At 50.2% G+C, this 24,171-nt stretch overlaps 1 protein-coding gene across 2 annotated transcripts in view; it reads left to right on the top strand.

Moving 5' to 3' along the window:
- The window catches only part of LOC123345324 (E3 ubiquitin-protein ligase TRIM39-like), a 29,048-nt gene extending 7,353 nt beyond the window's left edge, over nt 1-21,695 (top strand). For both annotated transcript variants that reach the window (XM_044982115.1, XM_044982113.1), the window contains exons 5-7: nt 1,361-1,383; nt 1,482-1,585; nt 21,055-21,695. In XM_044982115.1, the coding sequence (XP_044838050.1) occupies nt 1,361-1,383; nt 1,482-1,585; nt 21,055-21,614 (687 nt within the window). In that variant the 3' untranslated portion in view covers nt 21,615-21,695. The remainder of the gene's footprint in view (nt 1-1,360; nt 1,384-1,481; nt 1,586-21,054) is intronic.
- The last annotated feature ends 2,476 nt before the right edge of the window (nt 21,696-24,171 follow it).

Here is a 24,171-nt window from a genome sequence, read left to right on the forward strand (position 1 = left end):
CACCCAGTGACCTGGGACAATTACCTACCACCCCCCCAGGCGCCTCTAGGAGGCAATACTTCCCCACTCGCAAGCACAGAGTCCGAGTGTAGCAAAATCCTTTTAATAAAGGAGGGAAACTATGCGGCATCACGTTGGAGAGACACCACAAACAGGACTATACACAAACCATAAGCAAAAAACCCACCTCCAAGTACATTTGGCAATGTCCTTTCCCCCTTAGGGTCTTAAGTCCAATCACCCCAAAGTCCAACAACCCAAAAGTCTCTGTCTCTGGTCAGTGCCACCCCAGAGTTCAAAAGTTTATCTGCAGAGTTTTACCCCCCCCAGCCTGGGTGGAAATGGGCGGGGGGGCGCACACAGGGTATTAAGGGGCACCTTACTTGGGCCAGGGCCGACTGCCCTGCTTCTCCATGGAGTTCTGCTGCAGCCTTCACCACGACTGGCTCTACTCCACCAGCTGTGCTGTTCCTCCAGCAGACCTGTGAACCACATCAGTCGTTCCAACAAACCGCTCCACACTGCTCACTGTTCTATAGGCTGCTCCAACATGCTGCAGACTGCTCTGCTCTGCCAGCCGCTTAGCGATTGATCTTCAGGCTCCCCCACTCAGTGATCTCAGCTCAGTAAGCTTAGCTCTTTTAGTGATTTCAGCTCTTAGTGGTTTCAGCTTGTAGCAGGGGAGCCCCAGTGCCACATTGGCCCAACATGAATTCAGGTCAGCAGCCTCTAGATGGACTCCTAAAGGATTCAAAATTAGCTCTGCTCTTTTAACAGTGGAGAGAGGAGGATGTGCAATTGGTGTTCCAGGCCCTCAAAAGGGGCCCATACCATCAGGTACACACACCAGTCCCCAACCTCTCTTCCTTTCACTGAGTTTTGGAACCCATGTCCCTTGTCTAGCAAGTACTATTTAATGTAGGTTGAGTCATTTCTGTCATAAAGCAGTCTTATAGTTCCTCATTCACATAATTAAGGTGACAGCACTTTTTTTTCCTTCCTGCCCCAATAACAAAGAAATTGGGGATCCCATAGCTATGAAAAGAACCATCCCAGGCTGCTGTGTGTTATGCTAAGTGGAGTGGGTTTACCAATGCAAATGCACATTCTTGAAATTCCTTTGCCCACTCCTCATAATTTACCACTGGATGTCAGGGTAGAGCTCATCCTGACTCTGCTTACACCTACATCAATGAAACAAGTGTTAATGCAAAATGGTGCATGAGATTTTACCACAAAACAGTGAAGCCTGGGAGGGTTGATCTATTTTCTAGATGAAAGTTTGATGCCCAGAGTGAGACTCCCTCAGTTTTATGCACATTGTGTTAATACAGAATATTGATTCTCTTTCCCCTTTCAGGATGTGAAAAGCACATTGAATAGGTGTTTATCCTATGTTCATTGCTCTTATATTCTTGGTGGTGGTTCTGGGATGCTGTGTGTACAAGCAGCTGAGTGATGATGGGACATTTTCTTCATAGGAGTGAGAATGTGAAACTCCAGGAACCAGAAGCTGTTTCTACTGACCTGAAGAACGTGTATAAAATTTCCCTTGACATGAGGGAAGCGCTGAAGAGATTCGTAGGTGAGTGGATTCTATTGGACATTCAGCTGTGTTGTGCCTGCGGCTCTGGACAGAGCCTGGGACCCCAGGACACACATGCACCCAGCTGACAGGCTTGGAGCTGTGATAGCTGGAGCTGGAGGCTGATGTGCTCAGTGCTGGGCAGTTTGCCTGCTACTTACAGCCACCTGCTGGTACTTGCCCAGGTATCTGACCAGGCCCCATCACTCTGACATCCTGACCCCTCCATGGCTGAGTTACTGGGTGTCCCTGAGCCAGGTGCTGTGAGGCCTGGATTGGGCTCATCGTGCTGGGAGCTGCACAGACTGGTAACGGATGATGTGTCTGTGCCTCTCTCCTGGGAAATGTGGGGGCTGCGTTGTGTGGCCATTGCTCAGCACTGCCCCAGCCCCCATTAGCCAAGGCTGGCCCAGCTTTCTGAGCTGGAGGAGGGGCCGGTCTGGCTGCTGCGGTCTGACCTGGGCCGTGTGTTACTGGGTAACAGGCTGAATCCTACGGGCCCCTCGTCTGCTCTGAGCACAGCCCAGTGTGAGGTTGGGTCAGTGGTTTGCTGCTCAGTGAGTGAGACTCACTCACAAGAGTGTGACCCTGTCACAACGGCTGAGTATGAGCTGCCCCCATCCAAACCCCTCCCCAAATCCCCAGCGCAGAAACCAGGGGCAAAGGCACAAAGCTGACAGCGAGGAGGGACAGAGACGAAACTAAGGCAGAGGAGAGGGGGACTGGGAAGGTTCAGTGAGCTCCGTCTGTGATTGTTGAACTGGCTCTTTCATCCTCCCCTGCCGCTCCTCTCTTCCCACCCACCCCCAGCAGGGGCAGTCAAAGGGGCCAATCTGGATGTGTCAGTCCTGGCTGATGGAGGCTGCGCAGTTGGTGCCGGCTGCAGGGCCAGAATCACAAGGCTCCGGGGAGCAGGAACCCCAGGCTGTGGGGGAAACAGATTCCTCTCTGTGACGGGCTGGAGCCAGCACATCCCTACTCCCCTCTCCGTTCACTGCCCCCAACCCAGCACAGTCTGTGCCCACTGGGCCCTGAACCTGGCTGGGCTCTGGGCCATTCCACACCCCTGGCCCCTGAGCCTGTCGGGACCCTGAGCCAGTCAGCTCAGTGCCTCGTTCTAAGGGATCACCAGCCTCTGGGGAGCCTCCTGTCATCCCCTCAGAAACCCCTTCCTGGGCAGGGTCCCAGGCCTTGAGAGACTCGCTGGCTGCTCCAGGCTGGCCAGGCCCAGGGTCTCCAGCAGGGCCGTTGGTGCTGGCACCGCGCTTGCTGCCAGAGCTCCCAGCCTCAACCCAGCCCGGCCTGTTGTCCCAGTGCTGACCCCTCCCCTGCGGGTGGGGACGCTGCTGCTCTCAATGGCTGAGCCCCTCTCTCTGCTGCTGCCTCTGCTGCTGCGCTCGCAGGCTCAGCACGTGCCAGGGCCAATGCGGCACTGCTGGGGCTGCTCCTTCCCTCGGCACCTGGATTCTCTGTGTCTGAGGCAAATGGCCGAGTGAGTGGGCAGGGACCTGCTCAGAGACACACACCGTGTGCCACCACGCTGGGAGTAACCCTTTCCTTCTCCCCACCCCAGCAACCCCGGCCGGTCAGTGTCACTCAACGGCCCGCGCTGTGACCACAGGGACCCAGGTCCAGCAGCTCGGGGGAGTTGCTGGGTGAATGTGTGGGTCAGAGTAACCAGGGCTCCCTGTGCCCCAGGGTCCTGTGTGCAATGGGCAAGGCCCCCGGCTGTCATGCAGCCCTTACGTGCTGGGCAGTGAGTGTTTATTATTGATATAGCGCCCACGAGTGAGCCAGGCACTGCAGAGACAGAACAAGGGGCTGCTGGCCCCACTGGGCTCCTGGTCTGAGTGCAGACAAGGCCCAGCAAGGGCAGCAGCAAACCTTGGGGGAGGGGGGACGAGGGTCCCATTGTGGGGCCAGGAACTCCCTGAGCCCATCCTGTGCCTGTCTTCTGGGTGTGGCAGACAGTATTGTAGTGACCCTGATGGCTCCATGCTGGGCCCTGGGTCACCCCCAGGGAACAGGACAGGGCAGAGGCAGCCTGAGGTCAGGGGGAGCTGGAGGCTGTGGGGGAGGGGGAGCAGCTTGGGAGGTGGGACAGGGACACTGGAAGCCAGGTGGGTGCCCAAACCCTGGCTGTGTTTGGTCCAGGTTCCCACTCTGTGCTGCAGGCTCTGTTGAGGTCAGACCCTGTGGTGAGGGGCCCACACAGACAGACTGAAGAGCGCGAGGCTCTGTCTGCATGGGGAAGGGGCAGCAGTTCTGTTAAATGGGTTCCAGGTTTGTAGATTCATCATGGGGTGAGACCCTCATGTACCACCCTCAGCCGTTTCAGGGTGTCTTGGCAAGGTTCCTGCCTCAGTTTATCCTCTTCAGCACTCCTTAAATTACGCCTCACAGTCTAAAAGATCTGAGAGAAAAGTCCCCTGCTGGGGTCCACTCTGAGTCCAAGTAAACCCCGAACTAAAATCTTTTCCTTCACTCTGCTCCAGCCTGCACCTCTCACTCAAGCTCCTCACTGTCCTCAAGTCAGGAGCCCTCATTCCTTCCCAGAGCTGGATTTGGATTAGTTTCCAGATGACTCCAGCTCCTCCTTGCCGGAGCTGGAGTCATTTCAGACTGTGCCTTTATTCTCTGCATCCACTTTCTGCAGCCAGGGGCAGCTCTCCGGGGTTCTATCCTGCTACAGCTGCTGCTGTCATTGTCATCTCTGGCAGCTCCTCCCCCTTAGGGGAGCTTCTCTGCCTAGGACAGTGGTCCCCAAACATTTTTGATCAAGTCCTCCCTTGCCTGGTTTGCGCCCGAACCCTGGGAGCTGCTGTCAGGAGCTGGTCCAGGAACGGGGCTCCAGTTGGGGCCAGAAGCTGGGGGCCATGGCTGGGAGTGGACCCGCAGTTGGGGCCGGGAGCTGGGGGCTTCGGCCGGTGGTGGAACCATGTTTGGGGCTGGGGCTGCAGCTGGGTTCTGCAAAGTTAGAATCAAGACTCACAATTTGTCAGACCACTCTGTTTTTATTAGCACAGCGCTCTGCCAATAACACACAGATAATGTGAGTGGCCATGCAAGACCCAAACAGTCTTATTTATACAGATAAAAGAGCGGGAATTGAACAAAGGGGCAAAGAGAGAAAAACAACAAAATTCACCTGGGGCCCAGCATGCATATCCTACTTCCTTACTAACTCTTATCAATCTAAGGCTAATGCTTCACCAATTGCCCTTAAAGGGTGCAATTGTTCTATGTTAATGTCTGTATTCCTGACACCTGGACTGCAGCTTCCAGCGATTTTCCTTAAAGGTACAGACAGCATTTCTTTAATCCTATCTATTTTTGTAATATTCATTCTACTTTCACAATCCCTCCTTTTGGTCACGCTTCGCCATGACCAACAATGGACTGGGTTCCACATATTAACCGTTCTTTATTTTTTTGTTCATCAGTGATATTTAAAATCATCATATTAGCACTCTGTTTTGGGGCAGTCACCTGGGTGGCATATTTTACACAATTCTGGATACAACAGGAGATTAACTGAAAACATACAAAAATCACTAGGATTCCAAACAGGACAGTCAGGGCTTCCTGAAACAACCAGTTTCCTATGCCAGAGAAATTGAACAGGTTACTTAGCCACTTCCATAAAGAACTCGGCTCTTCATGGGGAAGATATGCGATTTGTTCTAAGTGGCTAGCGCGATCTATTACCTCATTGGTATTGTCAGGTATATACACCCAACATTGTTTTCCAATGAGAGCACGGGTCCGTCCTTTGGCCGCCAGCACTATGTCCAATGCCTGATGGTTTTGGAGGGCCATCTGTCGGATCGCCCCTGTTTCTTTGGCCAGGGTTTTTAAACTCTCTCCGGTTTCATTTGCCATTATTTCAACTACTGCTTGTAACCTCAGGAGCCTTTTTGCATCGTGTATTACTCCCCCAAGTGGGATAAGGGAACCACCAATGGCATCTTCCCAGGTTAAGGGGCTTATGTTATTTATATACCATTGGTCATCTGGTAAGTCCCTTCTTTTTCGCCTGAAATTACGGAGGCGTTCTCGTGGGAAGGACCCTAGCACTCAGGATTGTGGGAAGAGTTGGGCGGGATAACAGATACCTGACCAGTTAGCTGGTAATGCAGTATAAGCTTTGGTTCCACAAACCCAATGATGGCCTATTAAGGCTGGGAAGGGTCGATTGCATCCATTTATTACATAGGTGTCTGCAAATGAGGAGTAATATCCTCTAAAGGGAACAGGGTAATTCTCCTTACGAGGAGTGGTAGTGTTTGTATGGCATTGAAAGATTGTATTATTTTTACTAAGATTACTGTAGGGGGAACATGAGATTGATTTTTCTGTTTGATCCCAGGTTGAGAAAAAATTCATATCCCCATATCTGGCCCGCCACTCTTTAGTTTTGTTTGAATAATCCCATACACCATTGGCCACGATATGCTGAAGGCAACGGCTTTTTCTCAGATCCAGCCCTGTCCCATTACACACCCAACACCAGTGACCCTTTCCCTCCACCACACTTATCCATTTAGATACACTTATTCCCACTGCTTTCCAAGTGTCATTGCTGTTTCATGTTTTGTTAAATGGACGAGATCCTCCAGTGAGATCTGGGGAATTGAGTGGGATAGCCAGGACAGGAATACCAGCTTGAGAGTGGGCTGGGATGTGGCTGCAGACCCATCATTTAGAAATATTAAGGGTCTGAGCTATCCACACTTGCTGCTGGATAAAAGAATTGTCATTGTGGGCTCCCCAGACCTTAAGACACCAGCAGCCAAGGAACAGGCGCCACCAGAGGCGCATGTTGGAGGCAAGGCCCTTCTGGTTCTGACAACCTCAACTGAGGGAACCGCAGTCACGGTTTTACATCCACCAGGCAGTAGGCGCTGGGCTCACTACTGCTTCTTTTGGTGGGCCTTGCTTTAGGTTGTCGTCTGCTTCTGGCAACCCTTACGAGAGCGTAGATTGTAAGGTATTGCAGGCTGTTCCTCTACGTCTTCTTCTGGAGTCAAAATTGACTCTGCACGGTTCTGAGGTGATGATTGGTTCGCCGGGGAGGGTGTCTTCTTACACTGTGAAGCATGTATCCACGCTGCGATGCCAGATAGTTTAACAGCCGTCTGGGTAGTAAGCAGTACCTGATGAGGACCCTTCCACCGGGGTTCCAAGGCGTGTTTCCGATGATGGTGCCGAACGTAGACCCAGTCACCTGGCTCGAGGTTGTGGCAAGCGTTGGAGGTGGGTTCCGTCGGCCAGGCGGCTCGAACCTGTGAATGGAAGTGACTTACAGCTTGCATTAATCCCTTGCAGTATTGAAGGAGCGTACTGTGAGTCAAGTTCAAGTCTGGAACTGGAGTAATGGTAGCCACAGCTCGCATAGGGCGTCCCATAACAATTTCAAAGGGACTCAGTTTATGCCTTTGGGATGGAGTGGATCACATTTCCATAAGGGCTAGTGGTAAAGCTGCTGGCCAGCTTAACCCTGTGGAGTCACAAATCTTAGCAAGCTTATTCTTAAGTACACCATTTCGCCTTTCCACAGCACCTGCACTTTGTGGGTGGTAGGGACAGTGCAGCAGGTGTGTGATATGTAATATACGATCCAGGTGTTGAACAATTTGTCCAGTAAAATGTGTACCCCGGTCACTGGACAGAGTGGCAGGAATTCCCTTGGCAGGCATAATATGATTTAACAAACATTTAGCAACAGACAGTGAGTCAGCCTTGTGACAAGGAAAGGCTTCAATCCAACCAGAAAATAAACAAACCATAACCAAAATGAATTCATATCGTTGGCACTTGGGCATTTGTACAAAATCAAGTTGCCAATGCAAGAAGGGTGCTTGGGACAGGCCACGGAATCTCTGAGCCACTTTTACAGGTTTACCAATATTGTGGCTTTGACAAGTGGTACAGGCGGCACAGTGGCGGGCTGCAAAAGAGCTGAAATGGGGGGCCTACCATCCCACCTTAGTTACAGCAGAGACCATCCCCTCCTTTCCGACATGCGAAACACCATGTAGCAGGGCGGCCAGAGACGGATAGAGTGAAAAGGGAGCCACAAAGGCACCAGTAGGCGAACGCCAAAGGGAATCAGGATGCAGAGAGCAACCCTGGGCAACCCAGGAGTCTTTTTCGGCTTCTGGGGCAGAATCCTGGAACAGGGTGTCGAAGAAAAACTTAGTTCTCGCTTTTTGTTTGGGTGCAGCAAAATCAAATACTTTATTATTTACTCCAGTAATTACCATGGAGGGAGAGAGTGCCATAGGACACAGGGTCCTGGACAGGTCTCTCAACTGGTAAACAATTACATCAAGCCTTTATACCTTTGTTACAGACAATTTCTAGCAATCATGGAGACAATAAAAAGCAACAAATACATTTTGTTTATACATAAGCTTTTCTGCTATCTCACTAGAAAAAAACAAGACTGCAAGACTGCATATTGCAAGGTCGTAATAACTGTCACACAGTTCACTCTGTCTTACATTATCTTGCTTCCACAAATCTTACGTCACCAGGGTCACAGCTAGCCTAACTCATGCTAACTAACATTCATTAAGATCTCTTCAAAACCTTGTTAATTATTTACTGGCTTCCACACTCCCCCCTTTTGTACTTCTAGTACAACAAATATTTCAAATCTCAATTTGCATTAAACCATGGATTTCAAATTCTACAGCAGATATGTCAACCTTAGGGGTTTTCATGGGATGTAATGACAATGCATGATTAGCATGAACATGAAAGGTATTATTACTATCATTATGTCTTTAACAACAACAACAACATAATCCTAAACTAACTAACAACACTACAAACAATAACATTCCCATAGGAATAAAATAATGGTGTTGTCGTACAGTTTTGGTTGCAAAGCACAATACACCATACTTAGTACATAAAGTAGACACTCTATAAGCTGTATGAAAGGCATACTATTCAGCATGATATATATATTCTGAAGCATATGAATTTGCCCTTGCAATGCAGAGATTCCTCGAACCTCTGGTAACAATGAAAGCAAATTTTGAAACCGATCAGGCACTACTCCAGTCCAATGAAAATATACCTGAAATCTAAAAGCTACTGGCAACATTCTATCTGCAGGCCAGGAAATGATAGGATTGCCTGCAGCAGTGGTAAGATTAATATGTATATCTTGTAAAGTGGTGGCATTAACGCACACACAGCTATCATGAGCTCGAAAAAGTGGGTGTCCTGTCAGGGTAGTTCCTTGACCTCTACCCTCCCAGCAAATATTGTCATAAACAGTGACAACTTCCCCTGGCTTCAGTTTCTGTACACACTGAAGCTGTGGTGGTTCTAAGGGCCAAAATGTCCATAGAGTTCCTAACCCCATTCAAATATCAGCTGTAATCCCAGGAGCACTAACTAAAAATCGATTAGGAGTATCAGGCGGTCTCACTTCCCAGATATCTCGGTGAATCACCCAATGCCACATGCATCCTCCCCATGGACCCGGCAGGATTCGGTATGTGGGAGCCCACACCCACCCTAACCGGTCCATATGCTTGGAAGGAGCACTGTGAATGTCCACACTTCCATCCAGAAAGTGTCCAATTATGTCTTCATGACCACAGATCAGATGGTACTCCTGATGTGACAGTAAGGGCAGTGGGCCAAGTCTGGTCTAGATCCCACTGCAATGCCTTCCCAGCCTCAGTGATATTCAATACCATCTCTGTCAGTAACTTCTGGGTCATAGAACTAAGGGTGGAAATGACATGTAACTCACCAACTCCAGCCTGTATGTAAGATAGCTGAGTTTCAAGAATAAGGCTAGTAGCCTTTTCTAGTTGGCCCAATTTCTTATCATGTTCTTGGCTTTTAAGATATTGGCCCCAGCCCACAGGGATCAGCTCAATTCTCTTTCTTTCCAGAGGAAATAACCCAGGCCCTTTGTTGTGCTAATCTAATGGCAGCCCCCTGTGAGCAATCTGGGTATGTAGAAGTGATTTGAAAACCTGATAAGGGCAATGTCATTTAAAATCCAATTAGGGAGGGCAATACATACTGAAGGATTTATCCAAAACACAGGGCGCAGCCTGTAGAATAAACCCCAAAATCCAATTAATACCACATACCCAAGCATGGGTCCCACAAATTTCTTACTGCCAGTATGTAATTCGTTGTTTCTTCACCAGGGTCAGTTCTCAATGTCCTTTCCGGTCAGGAATTCCTGGACTTGCGCAATGTCAGTGAAATGAGTGTTTCTTCTCCTTTCCCGAAACAGTTGTAGTTCAGCATTCTACAGGGGAGGGATTACGAGTACATCACCCTGTAATGGTTTTGCTTTTTCTAGAAAAATTCAAAGGCACAATAGATTTGTTCGTGGACAAGGGAGAGGTTTAACCAGCACGTCACCTTGTCTTTTTTCCCTTCTGTCCAGAAGCACAATAGAACTAGAAAAAGGAATAGACTAATCATCAGTAGGAAAATTCTTCTGAGGTGGAGGGGTCCTTTTGCAGTGAGAATCCTGGGTCCAGGCAGTCAGTCTTTGGCACTTCACAGCGGTGTCGGTAGTCAGCAGGACTCAATAAGGGCCTTCCCAGCATGGAGCCAAAGCAGTCTTTCGCTGGTGGTCTTTTACATTGATCCGGTCTTCTGGTTTCAAGGGGCTGCTAGGGTCTTCGGATAGTGCTTCTTTACCTGTGAGAAAAGAAACCTAACACATTGCATTAGTGTCTTAGCAGATTTTACATCTGCGTGGGTATATTCAAGCCCCCGCCCCTTTTCTTGGTTGTTAGGCAAGTCCTTGAACAGAGTCAGTGTCTTATCTTGAAACCGAATATGTTAACTATTTTTTCCTCAGTTAACTCGTTCTTTTTCCTTTTCCCCTTTTTGGCTTCTTTTAACCTACAAAGGAAACTTTTACTTTTTATTCATACACCTTTTGTTAACAATGAACACGTACACAATGCCGTTATACAGTACATTAGTCTTATTATTTAATGTATGCCACATATACCCTTTTACTAAATTAACCTTATTACAGAGCTTTGGAACAACAAGTTAGGACAAGCACACCCACTTTGAGGAGTTCATTCAACACAAACTCTAGTCCAATAGCTATCCACCATCCCCAGCCCCCTGGCCAAAAGTCTGAGGTAGCCAGAAGGATCCCTTGTACAATATGGGGAGTGGGTTAACTTTTCATTTCCTTGCTTCCAAAGACTGGCAGTATGCAAATTGTAACAACAATTCTCAATTAAAAGATTTGGCCAATGTAGTTTCTTTTTCTTACTCAAGAAAATGTATTAGACTTTAGTATATCACATTTTTCTGATGTAACCAAACACTTTGTATTCTAAGTTGAACAAAACAAGTATCTGCATTTCAATGCAACATTTTCGCTTGATTTCAAATCAGACCATCTCATGAAAATAATAAATACAACAATTCTGGCCACGAGACAAACACCACAAGACAGAACATAGAACACACAACATAATTTTTACTGTGCCAGTAAATCATAGGACGGTGAATGCTGCGCAGCTGGCATTAGTCTTCTTTGATTATCTGAAAGACAAAACAGGTCTACCCCTGCTGGGCAGTCAATCATTACTTAAATATACAAATACCCTTGTTGATTTCAGGCAAAATAGAGGAATTACCCCATATTTCTCGTATGTGTTTCTTAGACAGCCCTGGTTCAGCGGCCTCTACCTTATCAGTCAATTAATTTGCATTGACACAGATGCCTTCTGGCTTGCATTTTTTACTTTTAACTCCTGCTTATAAACACTGAAAGAAAACAGCACCACTAATAGTGCCTTTAGAGCCTAAAGGCTCTTTACCAATTCAAATCACCATTCCAAATATCCTTCTGAGTATTTGAAATTCAAAAGTTTCCAACCTGTATTCTAATCTCCCTGTCCGTTGCCTGCCCGCCTGGGCCCGATCCTGCTTTTCTCGCTGAATCGTCCCTATCCTAGGCACTACCAGTTTAGCTAGGAGGGTGGGCTTCACAACTAGCCCTCACCCTTCTGGTCTTTTCCCCAAAACATTTCTACTCACAAGACTACCCAAGTCCTCCCTAGTAAGGCTTGCCACCTGGGCAAAAATAAACGGCCATTTACTTAACACATAATCCAAACCCCTTTGGGGGTCTACCCAGAGACCCACCCATTTGTCTGCTGACACTTAAACAGAAAAGAAAATTACACAGAGAGCAGAGAAAATTATAGTCTAAGCCAGATTTTTCCACTTCTATTACATTGTCCGTTACAGGGGGGCGGGACAGTAAAATCTCAGGACAACCTCAGAGCTTCATCGCACTCATGGCTTCCACTCTGAGGAATTACGAACGAGAAGTTCAGTTCCGCTCACACACCTAACGCCCAAATGAACAGAGCAGAAAAACAACAGTAACCGGTTAAACAGAACAGAGCCAAAACTAGATAGTGTACCAAAACCAAATAGTGTTTCCTTATTCTATTAGAGCTCACCTGTAATCATGCAATCCTTATCATATAACACCAACAATACCAAACAAAGCAAATATAAAATAACAAGGGTAAAACAGATAGATGGTGTAAATTCCGCAGGGCTCCCCCATTCTTAATTGCTCACCAAACTGTGACAAATTCCTGTTACTAATTTATCCCTCATGTCAGGTGATCAGACTGACAGAGCATATAATCAAATTTTAAAGCTTCATTAAAAATAATAAAACAACAATGGAGAGTGTTGGGAATGCTCCCACCTCACACAGGAAAAACATGAATGCTCCAAGCCTTAAACCACTTTAATACTCACACATGTCTCACTGGAAAGTTAAGCTTTGCAAATATAATTCCAATTCTGTAACTTGTACTGCCTTTGGTTTGCCTCAGTTTCTATTTTCCACAAGCAGCTGGGGCTGAAAGCAGTTTTCTTTGCACTTAGCATAGTCCGCACTGATTCTTGACCTTGAACACAAAACAACTCTCCTTTATCTCAGGGCTAAGCCGAATTTCAAATTAACCCGTTCCTAGACAAATTGCTCACACTGTGTCAGAGGCTTCTCCTTAGGGATTAAAAGCTCCTCTGAGATATATGATCTTATCTAGATTGAAGGTACCTTCTAATGGGCATTATTTAGATGGATTTTCACGCGTGTGAAGATTCCAATTCGCTAAATACCTGCAGGTTTTAGGACCATAATGTACGTACATGTAATATGCTGGGGTACCCTTAGGGGGTAAGGTGGAATAGTTAGACAGTCCCTTACCCATTTTCCACTTACACACACAGAGAGGGTGCCCTGTCCGCGCTAGCGGCTCAGAAACTAAGGATCTTTCTCTACAGGGCACTCACACAGGAGAGACTCACAAGGAAAGGGGAGGGAAGATGGGTTCACACACTCCTAGACCCAGGCAGCTTCCTCGCCGGACAATGCCTGGCCGAGTCAGCCCACCGTGGGTCGGATCTCCTAAAGATCCACTAGTCACCGGGCTAGCCCGGTAACAGCCACTCACACTGGTGTACACACACACACACACACACACCAAGGCCTCTTTTTCTTCCTTTTTTGTTAACCCTTTTTTAACCTTTTTATCTCTTTTTAAATTTTTTTTTTTTTAAACCACGATGCATCTTTACCTGGTCCGGACCAACACCATGAGACGGTATGACAACCCCTCTTGAGGCGGTAAAAACCCCTCAGCACCGGTGCATTCTAATGCATTTACCTATGCATTACCTTATGCATTTACCTATGCATTTACCTTGGCCAACTCAGCAGTTCCCAGTACTGCTATAAACTAACCTTATTGGGGCCTCTCCCCAATACCACTTTGCATCTGATCCTGCTGCACAGTCAATAAGTTCAGATGGCGTGAGCCCATCAGAGACAGACGTTCTCACAGACAGTCCTCCTCCGATACCCCAATAGAGATTTCAAAAGGTCTCATACCTCTCATGTGGTGCCATGGGGTTCGAAGGGGAATGATCCGTAGTAGCCGTCTGTGGGTCCGTGGGCGTTGCCATCCCGGACGAGCCCCCAAATTGTCGAAGAAAAACTTAGTTCTCGCTTTTTGTTTGGGTGCAGCAAAATCAAATACTTTATTATTTACTCCAGTAATTACCATGGAGGGAGAGAGTGCCATAGGACACAGGGTCCTGGACAGGTCTCTCAACTGGTAAACAATTACATCAAGCCTTTATACCTTTGTTACAGACAATTTCTAGCAATCATGGAGACAATAAAAAGCAACAAATACATTTTGTTTATACATAAGCTTTTCTGCTATCTCACTAGAAAAAAACAAGACTGCAAGACTGCATATTGCAAGGTCGTAATAACTGTCACACAGTTCACTCTGTCTTACATTATCTTGCTTCCACAAATCTTACGTCACCAGGGTCACAGCTAGCCTAACTCATGCTAACTAACATTCATTAAGATCTCTTCAAAACCTTGTTAATTATTTACTGGCTTCCACAAGGGTGAGGTCAGTGAGGGACGGTGGTGGTATAGAAACAGAAAGAGAACCTAGAAATGCATCTGGGGAAGGTTCTATGGCAGCAGCATGTTTAGCAGAGGCATCAGCAAATGCGTTACCCTTAGCAACAGCAGTATCTGCCGTCGAGTGGCCAGGGCACTTAACAATAGCTAGGGCAGAGGGAAGTAAAACTGCCTACAGGAGAGCAGCAATGTAGGGGCCGTTTTTAATGGGGGTACCAGCGGAGGTAAGGAAACCCCGAGCTTGCCTCAGGGTGCCAAAGTCATGTACAACCCCAAAAGCATAGCGGGAGTCAGTGTAAATGGTGGCGGAGCGTCCCTCCGCCAAAAAGCAGGCACGGGTGAGGCCGACTAATTCAGCAACTTGTGCTGAGGTTAGAGAAGGTAAAGGCGCAGCTTCGAGGGTTTCAGAGAGTGACACAACAGCGTGTCCTGCAAGGAGACGACCTTGGCTGTCTCGAAAACAGGAATCATCAGTAAACAAAACAAGGTCAGAGTTAGGGGGAGGGACATCAGAAAGGTCAGGGCGCGGGACGGTGACAGCAGACACAGTTGCAAGGCAGTCGTGGGGATCACCGTCATTAGACAAGGGAAGGAGAGTGGCAGGATTTAACTGAGAACAACGCTTTATGGTGATATACGAAGCCGACAGCAGTAGAAGTTCATACCTGGTAAGGCGAGCGGAGGAGAGGTGGCTTGTGTTACGCTGTAACACCAGAGTTTCCACAGAGTGAGGGACCATGAGAGTAAGGGGAGAGCGAAGGACAAGGGATTCAGACATTTCAACTAGGCGCGCTGCGGCAGCCACAGCACGCAGGCAGGGGGGTAGACCTTGGGCCACAGGGTCCAAAGTGGCAGAGAAATAAGCCACTGGGTGGTTCTTTTCTCCGTGCACCTGAGTGAGAACTCCAAGTGCACATCCAGATTGTTCATGGCAGAAAAGGATAAAAGGCTTAGAATAGTCTGGCAGCCCTAAAGCGGGGGCAGAAGCTAAACCTTGTTTGAGGGAAACAAAGGCGGAGTCTGCTTCAGGGGGCCATGGCATAGGATTAGGCACAGAGAGTCGAGTGAGTTCCTGGAGAGGTTTTGCAAGGGAGGCATATTGGGGAATCCATTGCCTGCAAAATCCAGCCATGCCCAAACATTTTCAGACCTGGCGTGGGGAGCAGGGTCGGGGAAAGCTAAGGATAGCCTGGATGCGGGTGGGAGAAAGCGTACGGGAACCCTGGGAGAGGAGAAAACCAAGGTATGTGACAGAGGCTTCACAGAGCTGTAGTTTAGAGCGAGAAGCTTTGTGACCTTTGTTTGCTAAAGCAGTAAGGAGCACTAAAGAATCAGTTTCTGAGGCAGATAACGAGGGGGAACAGAGGAGTAGATCATCCACATATTGGACTAGAGTGGACCCGGATGGGAAAACAAGGTCAGCTAGGTCTCGGGCTAATGCCTGGGAAAAGTAAGATGGGCTCTCCGTATACCCCTGGGGAAGCATGGTCCATGTATATTGCTGTCCCTTGTAAGAAAAGGCAAAGAGGTACTGGGAGTCAGGGTGAACCGGAACAGAAAAGAAAGCAGAACACAAATCAACAACAGTAAAATGAGTTGCAGCTGGTGGGATAGAAGCCAGAATCGTTGCTGGGTTTGGGACAACAGGAAAGGCAGGTATGACAATACGATTAATGGCTCAGAGGTCCTGAACAAATCTCCATGATTTGCCATCAGCTTTTCGAACTGGGAGGATAGGGGTGTTACAGGGACTGGAGCAGGGAACAATAATGCCTTGCTCCCGCAGGGCGGTTATGACTGGAGCAATGCCAGCCTCTGCCTCAGGGTTTAAAGGGTATTGAGAAAGGCGAGGCAGGGGTTTGGAGGAGTCCACAGTAATGCAGACGGGGTCAGTGTTTAAGCGGCCCACCTCAGAGGGATGGGTTGGCCACAGAGAGGATGGGACCTGCGAAATTAGGTGTTCAAGGGATGGCACCAGTGGGCAACAAGGGACTGGAGTGGAAAGGGAAGTTTCAGACAGCAGGGAGGCTACAGAATCACTCAGAGAGGACTGGGGAATTTGTAAATAGACCCCATCCGGGGAACAGTATATGGTGGAGCCAAGCTTACATAACAAATCCCGACCCAAAAGGTTTACCGGAGTGGAATCAGAGAGGAGGAAGGCATGATCCGCAGAAAGGGGACCAACCTGGACCGGTAGAGGTTTTGAAAGGGGATAAGGGGTTGGGACTCCCGTAATGCCCACAGCGGACACAGTTTTTCCAGAGCGGGGAACCGCAGGCAGATCAGTAGTACGAACTGCAGAGAGTGAAGCTCCCGTATCAACAAGGAAAGGGAGAGAAAGATCATTGATAGTTAACACACACTCACCCGTAGGAGTGAGAGGTAGTAAAGGAGTTAAAATTTCCTGAGGTTCCCCGGCGTCCCATCATTGCTGTGAGACAAAGTAAGGCTGGGGACTGACTGGCTGTGCTGGCAGGGGGTCTAGCTGGTTATTTACAGAATTACCAGGCCAGCTGGGACATTCATTCTTCCAATGTCCGGGCTGTTTACAGTAATTACAAACATCCCTATAACCCGAAAAACCAGTTCCTTGGCCCCTCCCTCGACCACGTCCCCGTCCCTGGTATTTTCCCTTTCCCCGGTACTGTTTGCCCTTCCCGCCACCTATGGTGTCTGGTCCAGGCCCTGCCATGCCCCCCAAATGTTCCTACACACCCTTGAGGGGGGCACAACCCACAGTTTGGGGACCACTGCTCTAGGAGCCCCTTCCAGGCTCCTTGCTCTGGTGAGCTCTCCTGGGAGCTCCTCTCCTCACCAGCTTCCTGTCCCTAGGATCCCTTCAGCTGAGCCCTGGTAACCCTTTATCAGCCTCATTAGCTGTTTTGCTGCCAACTAGCCACCTAGGGATTTAATTACTTCCAGGTTGGTCTGGGTTGTCTCATTCTCCCTTACAGGAGCCTGTCAGAGGTAATCTGATCCCTGACTCCCATAAAAGAGCCAGCTCTCTTGATACATTTCCCCCCCACACCCCGCCCCTCAGAGCCAACCTGTATTCAAAAGGAGGCTTGACCATGGCTGACACTTGGTTATGTTCTGCTAGAAAAGTTTCCATCTCCAGGGAAGTAAATTGGTGGTCACCTCCAGGACCTGCACAGAGCTAGGGCAGGCAGGGAGCCTGCCTTAGCCCCGGGCCCCCGCTGCGCCACTGACCAGACTTTTAATGTCCCAGTCGGTGGTGCCAAATGGAGCTGCCAGGGTCTCTTTTCGACCAGGCGTTCCAATAAAAACAAGACGCCTGGCAACCTTATGGACAGGTGCCAACCCTAGGTCCTGTCCACATGGCCCAGTAACACCCTGCTGAGCCAGGTACAGGCAGCCACATGCCAGCCCAGGCCCCTGGCAGGGACGCTGAGCTGCCAGCTGCCATGGTCACTAACAGTGTTAACTCTGTCACGTGCCACTCACCAGGCTTAGAGCCCCCTGGGCCCAGCCCCAGGAACTGCTGTAACCTAGAGCCGTAGCAATGCAGGGCTGGAAGGGACCTCGAGAGGTCATCTAGTCCAGCCCCCCACGCTAGGTCAGGGACTAGACTATCCCTGGCAGGGATTTGTCCAAACTGTTCTTACAACTCTCCAGTGACGGGGATCCCACAACCTCTCTTGGAGCCGGGTCCAGAGCTTCACGGCCCTGAGAATTAGCAAGTGTTTCCTCATCTCCAGCCTCAATCTCCCTTGCTGCAGATTGTGCCCATTGCTCCTTGGACAGGCCCTCGCCCTGCCCGCTGGGGGCACTGGCTGTGTCACCAAGCCTAAGCATCGCTGTTATTGCACTGGATGGCTGGTGGCACTGAGCTGGCTCAGGGGGGCAGTGAGGGCAGCTGGGGCCTTTCACTCCCCAGTCACTGATCTCAGTCCAGGCTCCGAGTCCAGTTCTCAGCGGACAGGAGCTCACATCGTAACTCACTTTAACGGCCGCCTCACCAGCCACCTCTGCAGGGAGGCCAAGGCTTGAATGGGCCGCAGGGACAATTCCTCCCCAGGGAGAGGCTCTGGCAGATGTCAGGGCTGAGCCATGTTGGCAGGACAGTGGGGGGCTCACACGGTCTCTGTCTCCTTAACCTTCAATACACAGAGCTCCAGCAGCCGGGGTGTAAAACCCCATTCATATCCCCAGCACCCAACTCACTGACACTGCCCCAAGGGTCCTCTCCTACTGGGGTTAGGGAGTGAGTAAGGGGCATTGGAAGAGGGGGGCCATGGCCCCATCACTTTTACCAATGAGAGGGCTATTCCCTCCCACTTTTTACCAGCTGTAAGGGTGAGTGATGATGGGGGAAGGAGCTGAGAGGAGAGACCAGGGGGTCAGGGTATTGGGGAAGAGGTGGTGTGAGGGCAGGGGCTCAGGAAGAAGGGGCAGTGTGAGAGCACGAGGGTTCAGGGGTGCAGGGACAGGAGCTCAGGGAGAAGGGCTGGCATGAGTGGGTGACCCCTCTACTTTGAGGGAGCTTCCGTCACTCCTGGGGAGAGCACCATCCCCGATCCTGATCTACGGGCACATCTGTGTGTTTGCTGGGTGCGCAGAGCTTTCTGTGTGGAGACACTTTCACGCTCACACAGGAACCTGTGCTGGGAGGCCCCACTACCCAGGAGGCCAAGGGCTCTCACTCCCCTGCCCTGGGGGTGAAGGGAGGGGCTCTGGAGCTGCTGTTCCCCATCCACGGAAGGGGGTGAAGGGGATGTGGACACAGACAATGTCCCCTCTTGCACTGTGAGGGGCAGACCTGGCTCCACCCTGGGCTTCAGAGCCTGAGCTCCAGCCAGAACCTGAAAATCTGTGCAGCTATTTTTAATTCCAAAGAGGGAGCCCCGTAAGCCTGAATCTGTCCACCCTGTTCCAAGACTCGCTGCTGCAGACTGTGTAGAAGGACCCAAAGTGTCTCCAGAGTCTGGGTGTGAAAGTTCCCAGCGTGTCTGACCCAGGGCTGGTTAATGAGAGCGAGGGGGGTGGCTGGTGCAGTCGTTAGATGGAGACACCTGAGCCCCTGGGGCTCTGAGATGGTCTCTGTGACTGTTATCCGCTCTGGGGGATGCCCAGGTGCAGCTGCAGAGGGTCTGTGCTGCTGGCAGAGTCCATGGGAGAAATCACTCTGGGCAGAGAGTTCAGGCTGGAGCAGAGTCTCCATTTTCAGCCTGATTTGTGGGGGTGAGATCAGGGGCCCAGGGGGCATTTGTCTGCAAAGGGCAAATTAAACAGCAGCTCTGGAATGTTTCACAGCTGATGTCCTGAGCCTGGCCTGCCTGTAACTGCGTTTCTGGGGATGTTGACAGTCTCTCATTGCAAGTCACTGGGATTGGGGCTCCTAAGTTGCTCAGACAGGTTTGCAGTGGAGCTGGGTGAAATGTTTTGGACAAATAGTTTATTTGCTGCAAAATTATATTTCGGGTCAACAGAAACTATTCGTGAATCCGTGTCGGGTTTGCTGACTAGTTTCAATTAAGAGAAAAAGGTGCTGCCTCTTTCCTTGTAGCCTTTAGCCCAGTGGCTGGGCCCTCAGCTGGGAGCCTCTTCCCTCGTCCCCCTGTGCCCACCCCTCCTCTAGCCCCACTCTGACCCCCCGGCACCTGCCTCTCCCCAATCCCCTCTCCTGACACCTCCCTCTGCCCACCTGCCCTGCCTCTCACCCCTCTCTGCCCCCTGGTGCTTGTCCCTCCCCTCCTCTGCCCTCCCTGTGCCTGCCCTTCTGCTCAACCCCCTCAATCCCCTGGCACCTGCCCTCTCCCTTCCCCCCGCACCCTTCTGCTGCCTGCCCCGTCCCTCCCTCCTCCTGCCCCCCAACACCTGACCCTCCCCTTGTCCCCTTCCTTCCTGGTGCCCATCCCCTCACCACCCTCTGCCCCACTGACCCTGCTCTCCTCTCGCCCCTCTGCCACCATCACCCATGCCACCTTCTCCTTATTTCTCACCCCTGCCCCTCCCCTCCCCCTCTGGCTCCGTGACACCTGCACCCCTCACCACCCCTCCAGTCCCCTGGTGCCAGCTCCTCCTCTGCCCCAAGTCCCAGCTCTACCCTGGCCACATCTGCCTCCCTGGTGCCTGCTGTTTCCTTTGCCCCATCTGCCTGCCTGATGCAAGTCCCTTCCCTCACCCCCCTTTGGGACCCCTGGTCTCAGCCCTTCCCCTCACCTCAGCACTGCCCCACCCCTCCCCTCCCCCTCTCCTAACCTCTGGGTCCCACCCTCCCTTCATCCTCCCTCTGCCTCCTTGGTGCCCACATCTCCCTGCACACGCCTCTGCCCCCCTAGGGCCTGCCCTTCTCCACACCTATCTCTCTGGCCGCCTTCTGGTCACCTGCTCCATCACCCCCCATTCTGTCCCCTGCCCCATTGGAGCTCCCCCATTCCCTCACACTCCTGTGCCCCCTGGTGCCTGCCCCTTCCCTTGCTTCTCTGTGCTCCCTGGGGTCCATCCACTTCTGCCCTGGTGCCCACCCCTCCCCTCTCCCCCTGCAGCCACCGGGGCACCTGCCCTTCACCCCCCTCTGCCCCCTGGTGCCTGCCCCTTCCCTTGCCCCCTGCAGCCTTCTGGGGTCTGTCCCCTTCTTCTCCCATGGAGCCCACCCTCCCCTCTCCCCCTGCAGCCCCCTGGAACCTGCCCTTCCCTTCACACCTCTGACCTCCTGGTGCCCCTCCCTTCTCTTATCACCCCATAGCCCTTATGCCTCCCCCTCCCCTATGTCCCCCCTCCCCCCCGCTCCTGTCACCTCCCCCTCCCGTCCCCCGCCTCCCTGACACCTTCTCACCCCTACCCCACTCCTCCTGCCCTTTCCCCTCCATTGTTTCCTCCCAGGCAGAGGGGCCCTGACTCCCCTCAGGCAGCAACCCCCCCCCACAGTGATTAACAGGACGCAGGTTAATTTCCCTTTGATCCCAGTGACCAGCCCCTGCCCCCGGCCCTGACTCTGTGACTCTCTCCCCAGTGGACGTGACTCTGGATCCAGACACGGCAAATCCCAACCTCGTCCTGTCTGATGATCGGAAACGTGTGAGACGTGGAAACACACGTCAGGATCTGCCCAACAACCCTGAGAGATTTGATAGATATCTCATTGTCCTGGGCACTGAGGGGTTCGCGGGCGGGAGGTGTTACTGGGAGGTGGAGGTGGGAGACAAGACGAGATGGGATCTGGGGGTTTGTAGAGAATCTGTGAGCAGGAAGGGGCAAGTTACAGCCACACCTGAGGATGGATTCTGGGTCGTGGGGCTGAGGGATGGGGAATACGAGGCCCTCACCTTCCCCCCGACCCCCCTCCCCATGAGCATCAGGCCCAGCCAGGTGGTGATTTTCCTGGACTATGAGGCGGGCGAGGTCTCGTTTTACAATGTGACTGACAGGTCCCATCTCTTCACTTTCACTGGCACCTTCTCCGGGATGCTCCACCCTTATTTCTATCCTGGTGCCGATGATGGGGGTACAAATGCGGCTCCCCTGATCATCTGCCCGGTCCCAGCTCAGGCCGGAGAGAATCTCGGTCCCTGACAGTGACCCCGCGGCACAGACTGGCCCCTCCCAGCCCTGCTGCTCTTCCCGACCCCAGTGGTGGGGGCCAGTTACTGCAGCAACTGGAGATTTTGTGCTGACCGGACCTGCCAGTTTCCCTTTTCAACTGGAGGTTCCAGTCAAAAAACCAGACACCTGGCAACCCCCAGCCCTCACATTTTCCGTCCCCTTCCCCTGCCCCAGGGGTAGCAGATAGGGGTGGATGGGGTCATTCACTCCTGTCAGAATTTTCTACCCCTGTGAAATCTCAATGTAAAATATGAAAGAAAAAGGATTATTCTAATTTAGAAAATATTTGTAAGTCTTTAAGGTGCCAAAGAAAAGAAAGTTACTCCAGGAAATTCATCACAATTCCTCTGGGTTTTCTGTCCACCACCTTCTGGAATGCTCTGTAAAAATAGTGACTTATTGGTCTAATTCCTTGAAATTAATGTTTGAACCTAATTTCTTGAAGAGCTACTGAGCAGAGTATATGGGAAAGCACATCACATGGCATTGCTCGGACTACTTTTTGTTTTAAACGTGATGTGTTATGAACATTTTCAATGTAATAATTCAGTTCTGAAGATTTACTCACAATATGCCATTCATGGTTGTGTGCCCTAAACTTACCTTGATTATTTGAAAATAAATACTCTAAAATTATCCTGTGATGGATTCATTTGTATTTTTATCCTGACTGCTGGTGTCTAGCTGGCATGGGCTGCTGAAGCTATGTGTTTTTACTAGTTTTTAACACAGGGAAATTGTAATCTAAAAATAGATAATTTCCCCTAAAATCTTCTTCAGAAATATCTGCGTTCCTTTCTCTATTTCATACCTAATTATGTGTAATTACTGTGGTTTCTTATCCAGTCTTATTGTGTTATTACATGGGGAAAATATATTGGCAAATAGTTAAAAAAAATGTTATATGTTACCCTATCTGACAAAATGTAAAATTGTGTTGTCACTCTCAATTGACAGCACAAAGTGTCATAAAGAGATTGCAGGCAATGTTCTTTTTAAAATTTATATCTATGAATGGGTTCCCCGGTCAGTTCCTGCAACCCCTGGCTGGCAGACCTCTGTGTGAATTAAGGAGCAGGCAGTCTGCCAGGGAACCTCCACCAAATGTCTGTGTTACTTTTTATGGTGCATCACAACATAGCAGCAGTTACAAGGAGCCTCCTTCCTGCTCCCTGGTTCAGACTTTTATACTGCTCCTTTCTGCTCAGGGCTGAGCTAGTGACCTCCTCAGGCTCCCTACTGGTGCAAGTGATCCCCTCTGCCCTTCCAAACCCAAACTACTCAGTCCCTCCTACTGTAACTGCACCCGGTGCCCTGGGTGCTCTGTGACCAGGGTGCTGGCTTCCAAAGGGCTCAGTTTGTAGCTGCTCTCAGCACCTTGACACATGGCCATGATTGTGTAATTGACCATACAGTGAAAATAACACCAAATGTAAACTGTTACCTCATTATTCAATTCAGAACCTAGATCTGCCAGTATCTGCTCTGCACAGCCATGTTGATATATAATTTTACATGTCTTCTGCTCCCCCTCATGTGCTGTCATATGTGAAAGTAGAATGAATTATATTGTAAAAATAAGAATGGATTAAAGAAATGTTGTATGTACCTTTAAGCAGAAATAAGAAATGTTAAAATACAGGTGCCAGGAAAAGAAACATTAGGCATAAACAATGATGCTAATAGCGAAACATTAGCAGAAGATCGGTAATAGTTAGTAAGGAAATAAGATATGCATGTCTAGCCCAGGTAAACCTATCAGATTCTGCTTCCTTTGTTATCTTGTTAAGTGCTTGCCCTTTTCTCTGTATAAATAAGATAGTTTGTGTCTTGCATGGTGCTCACATTATCTGGGTGTTATTAGCACAGCGCTGTGCTAATAAAAGAGTGGTCTGACAAACTGAGAGTCCTGAGTCTAACTTTGACCATTTGGAGGTCCCACCAAGATGGCAACTGTCTTCACTGGGGCCGTGTGATTCCTGACCGTTTTTGTAGGATGACCGTGGCAGCCAGCACCTGGGCATTTGGCCCGGGCGGTCCTCCACCAGAACGGAAAGCCGCGCGACCACAGTGAAGTCTACGCCATCGAACCTGTTGGTTCCCACTTTGTTCTGGTAGGGATCCCGGGATCTGACATCAGGAATCTGGTCAGGTAATTATTTCTGTGTTTTGTCTCGACTGAGGACTGTCCTGTCTCTGTCTATCCATCCTCCCTGTGGAGTGTTTGAGTCTGGGTGCCGTCTCCGTCCGGGGATCGGCCGACCAAGGGTTTCCTGTTCCCGTGGTCTGAGTGAGTGGAATCTGCACAATCGCAGGCGCACCGCACTTTGGGTAAAACCCTTGGTGTGAAAGCAAGGGCGATTGAGGCAGTAGCCTGTGGGCTCCTTTTGTGTGTTGCACCGGGCATCGCTCTGACGAACCCGAATTTCCTTCTTGGGCAATTGGTGTGTGAAGTCCTACTGTATGGGTAACCAGACATCTAAGTCGGGACAGTTCCCTAAAGGAACGCCGGCTCATTTTATGTATT

The sequence above is a fragment of the Mauremys mutica genome, chromosome 12, assembly GCF_020497125.1.
Source record: "Mauremys mutica isolate MM-2020 ecotype Southern chromosome 12, ASM2049712v1, whole genome shotgun sequence".
NCBI classification, from domain to species: domain Eukaryota; kingdom Metazoa; phylum Chordata; order Testudines; family Geoemydidae; genus Mauremys; species Mauremys mutica.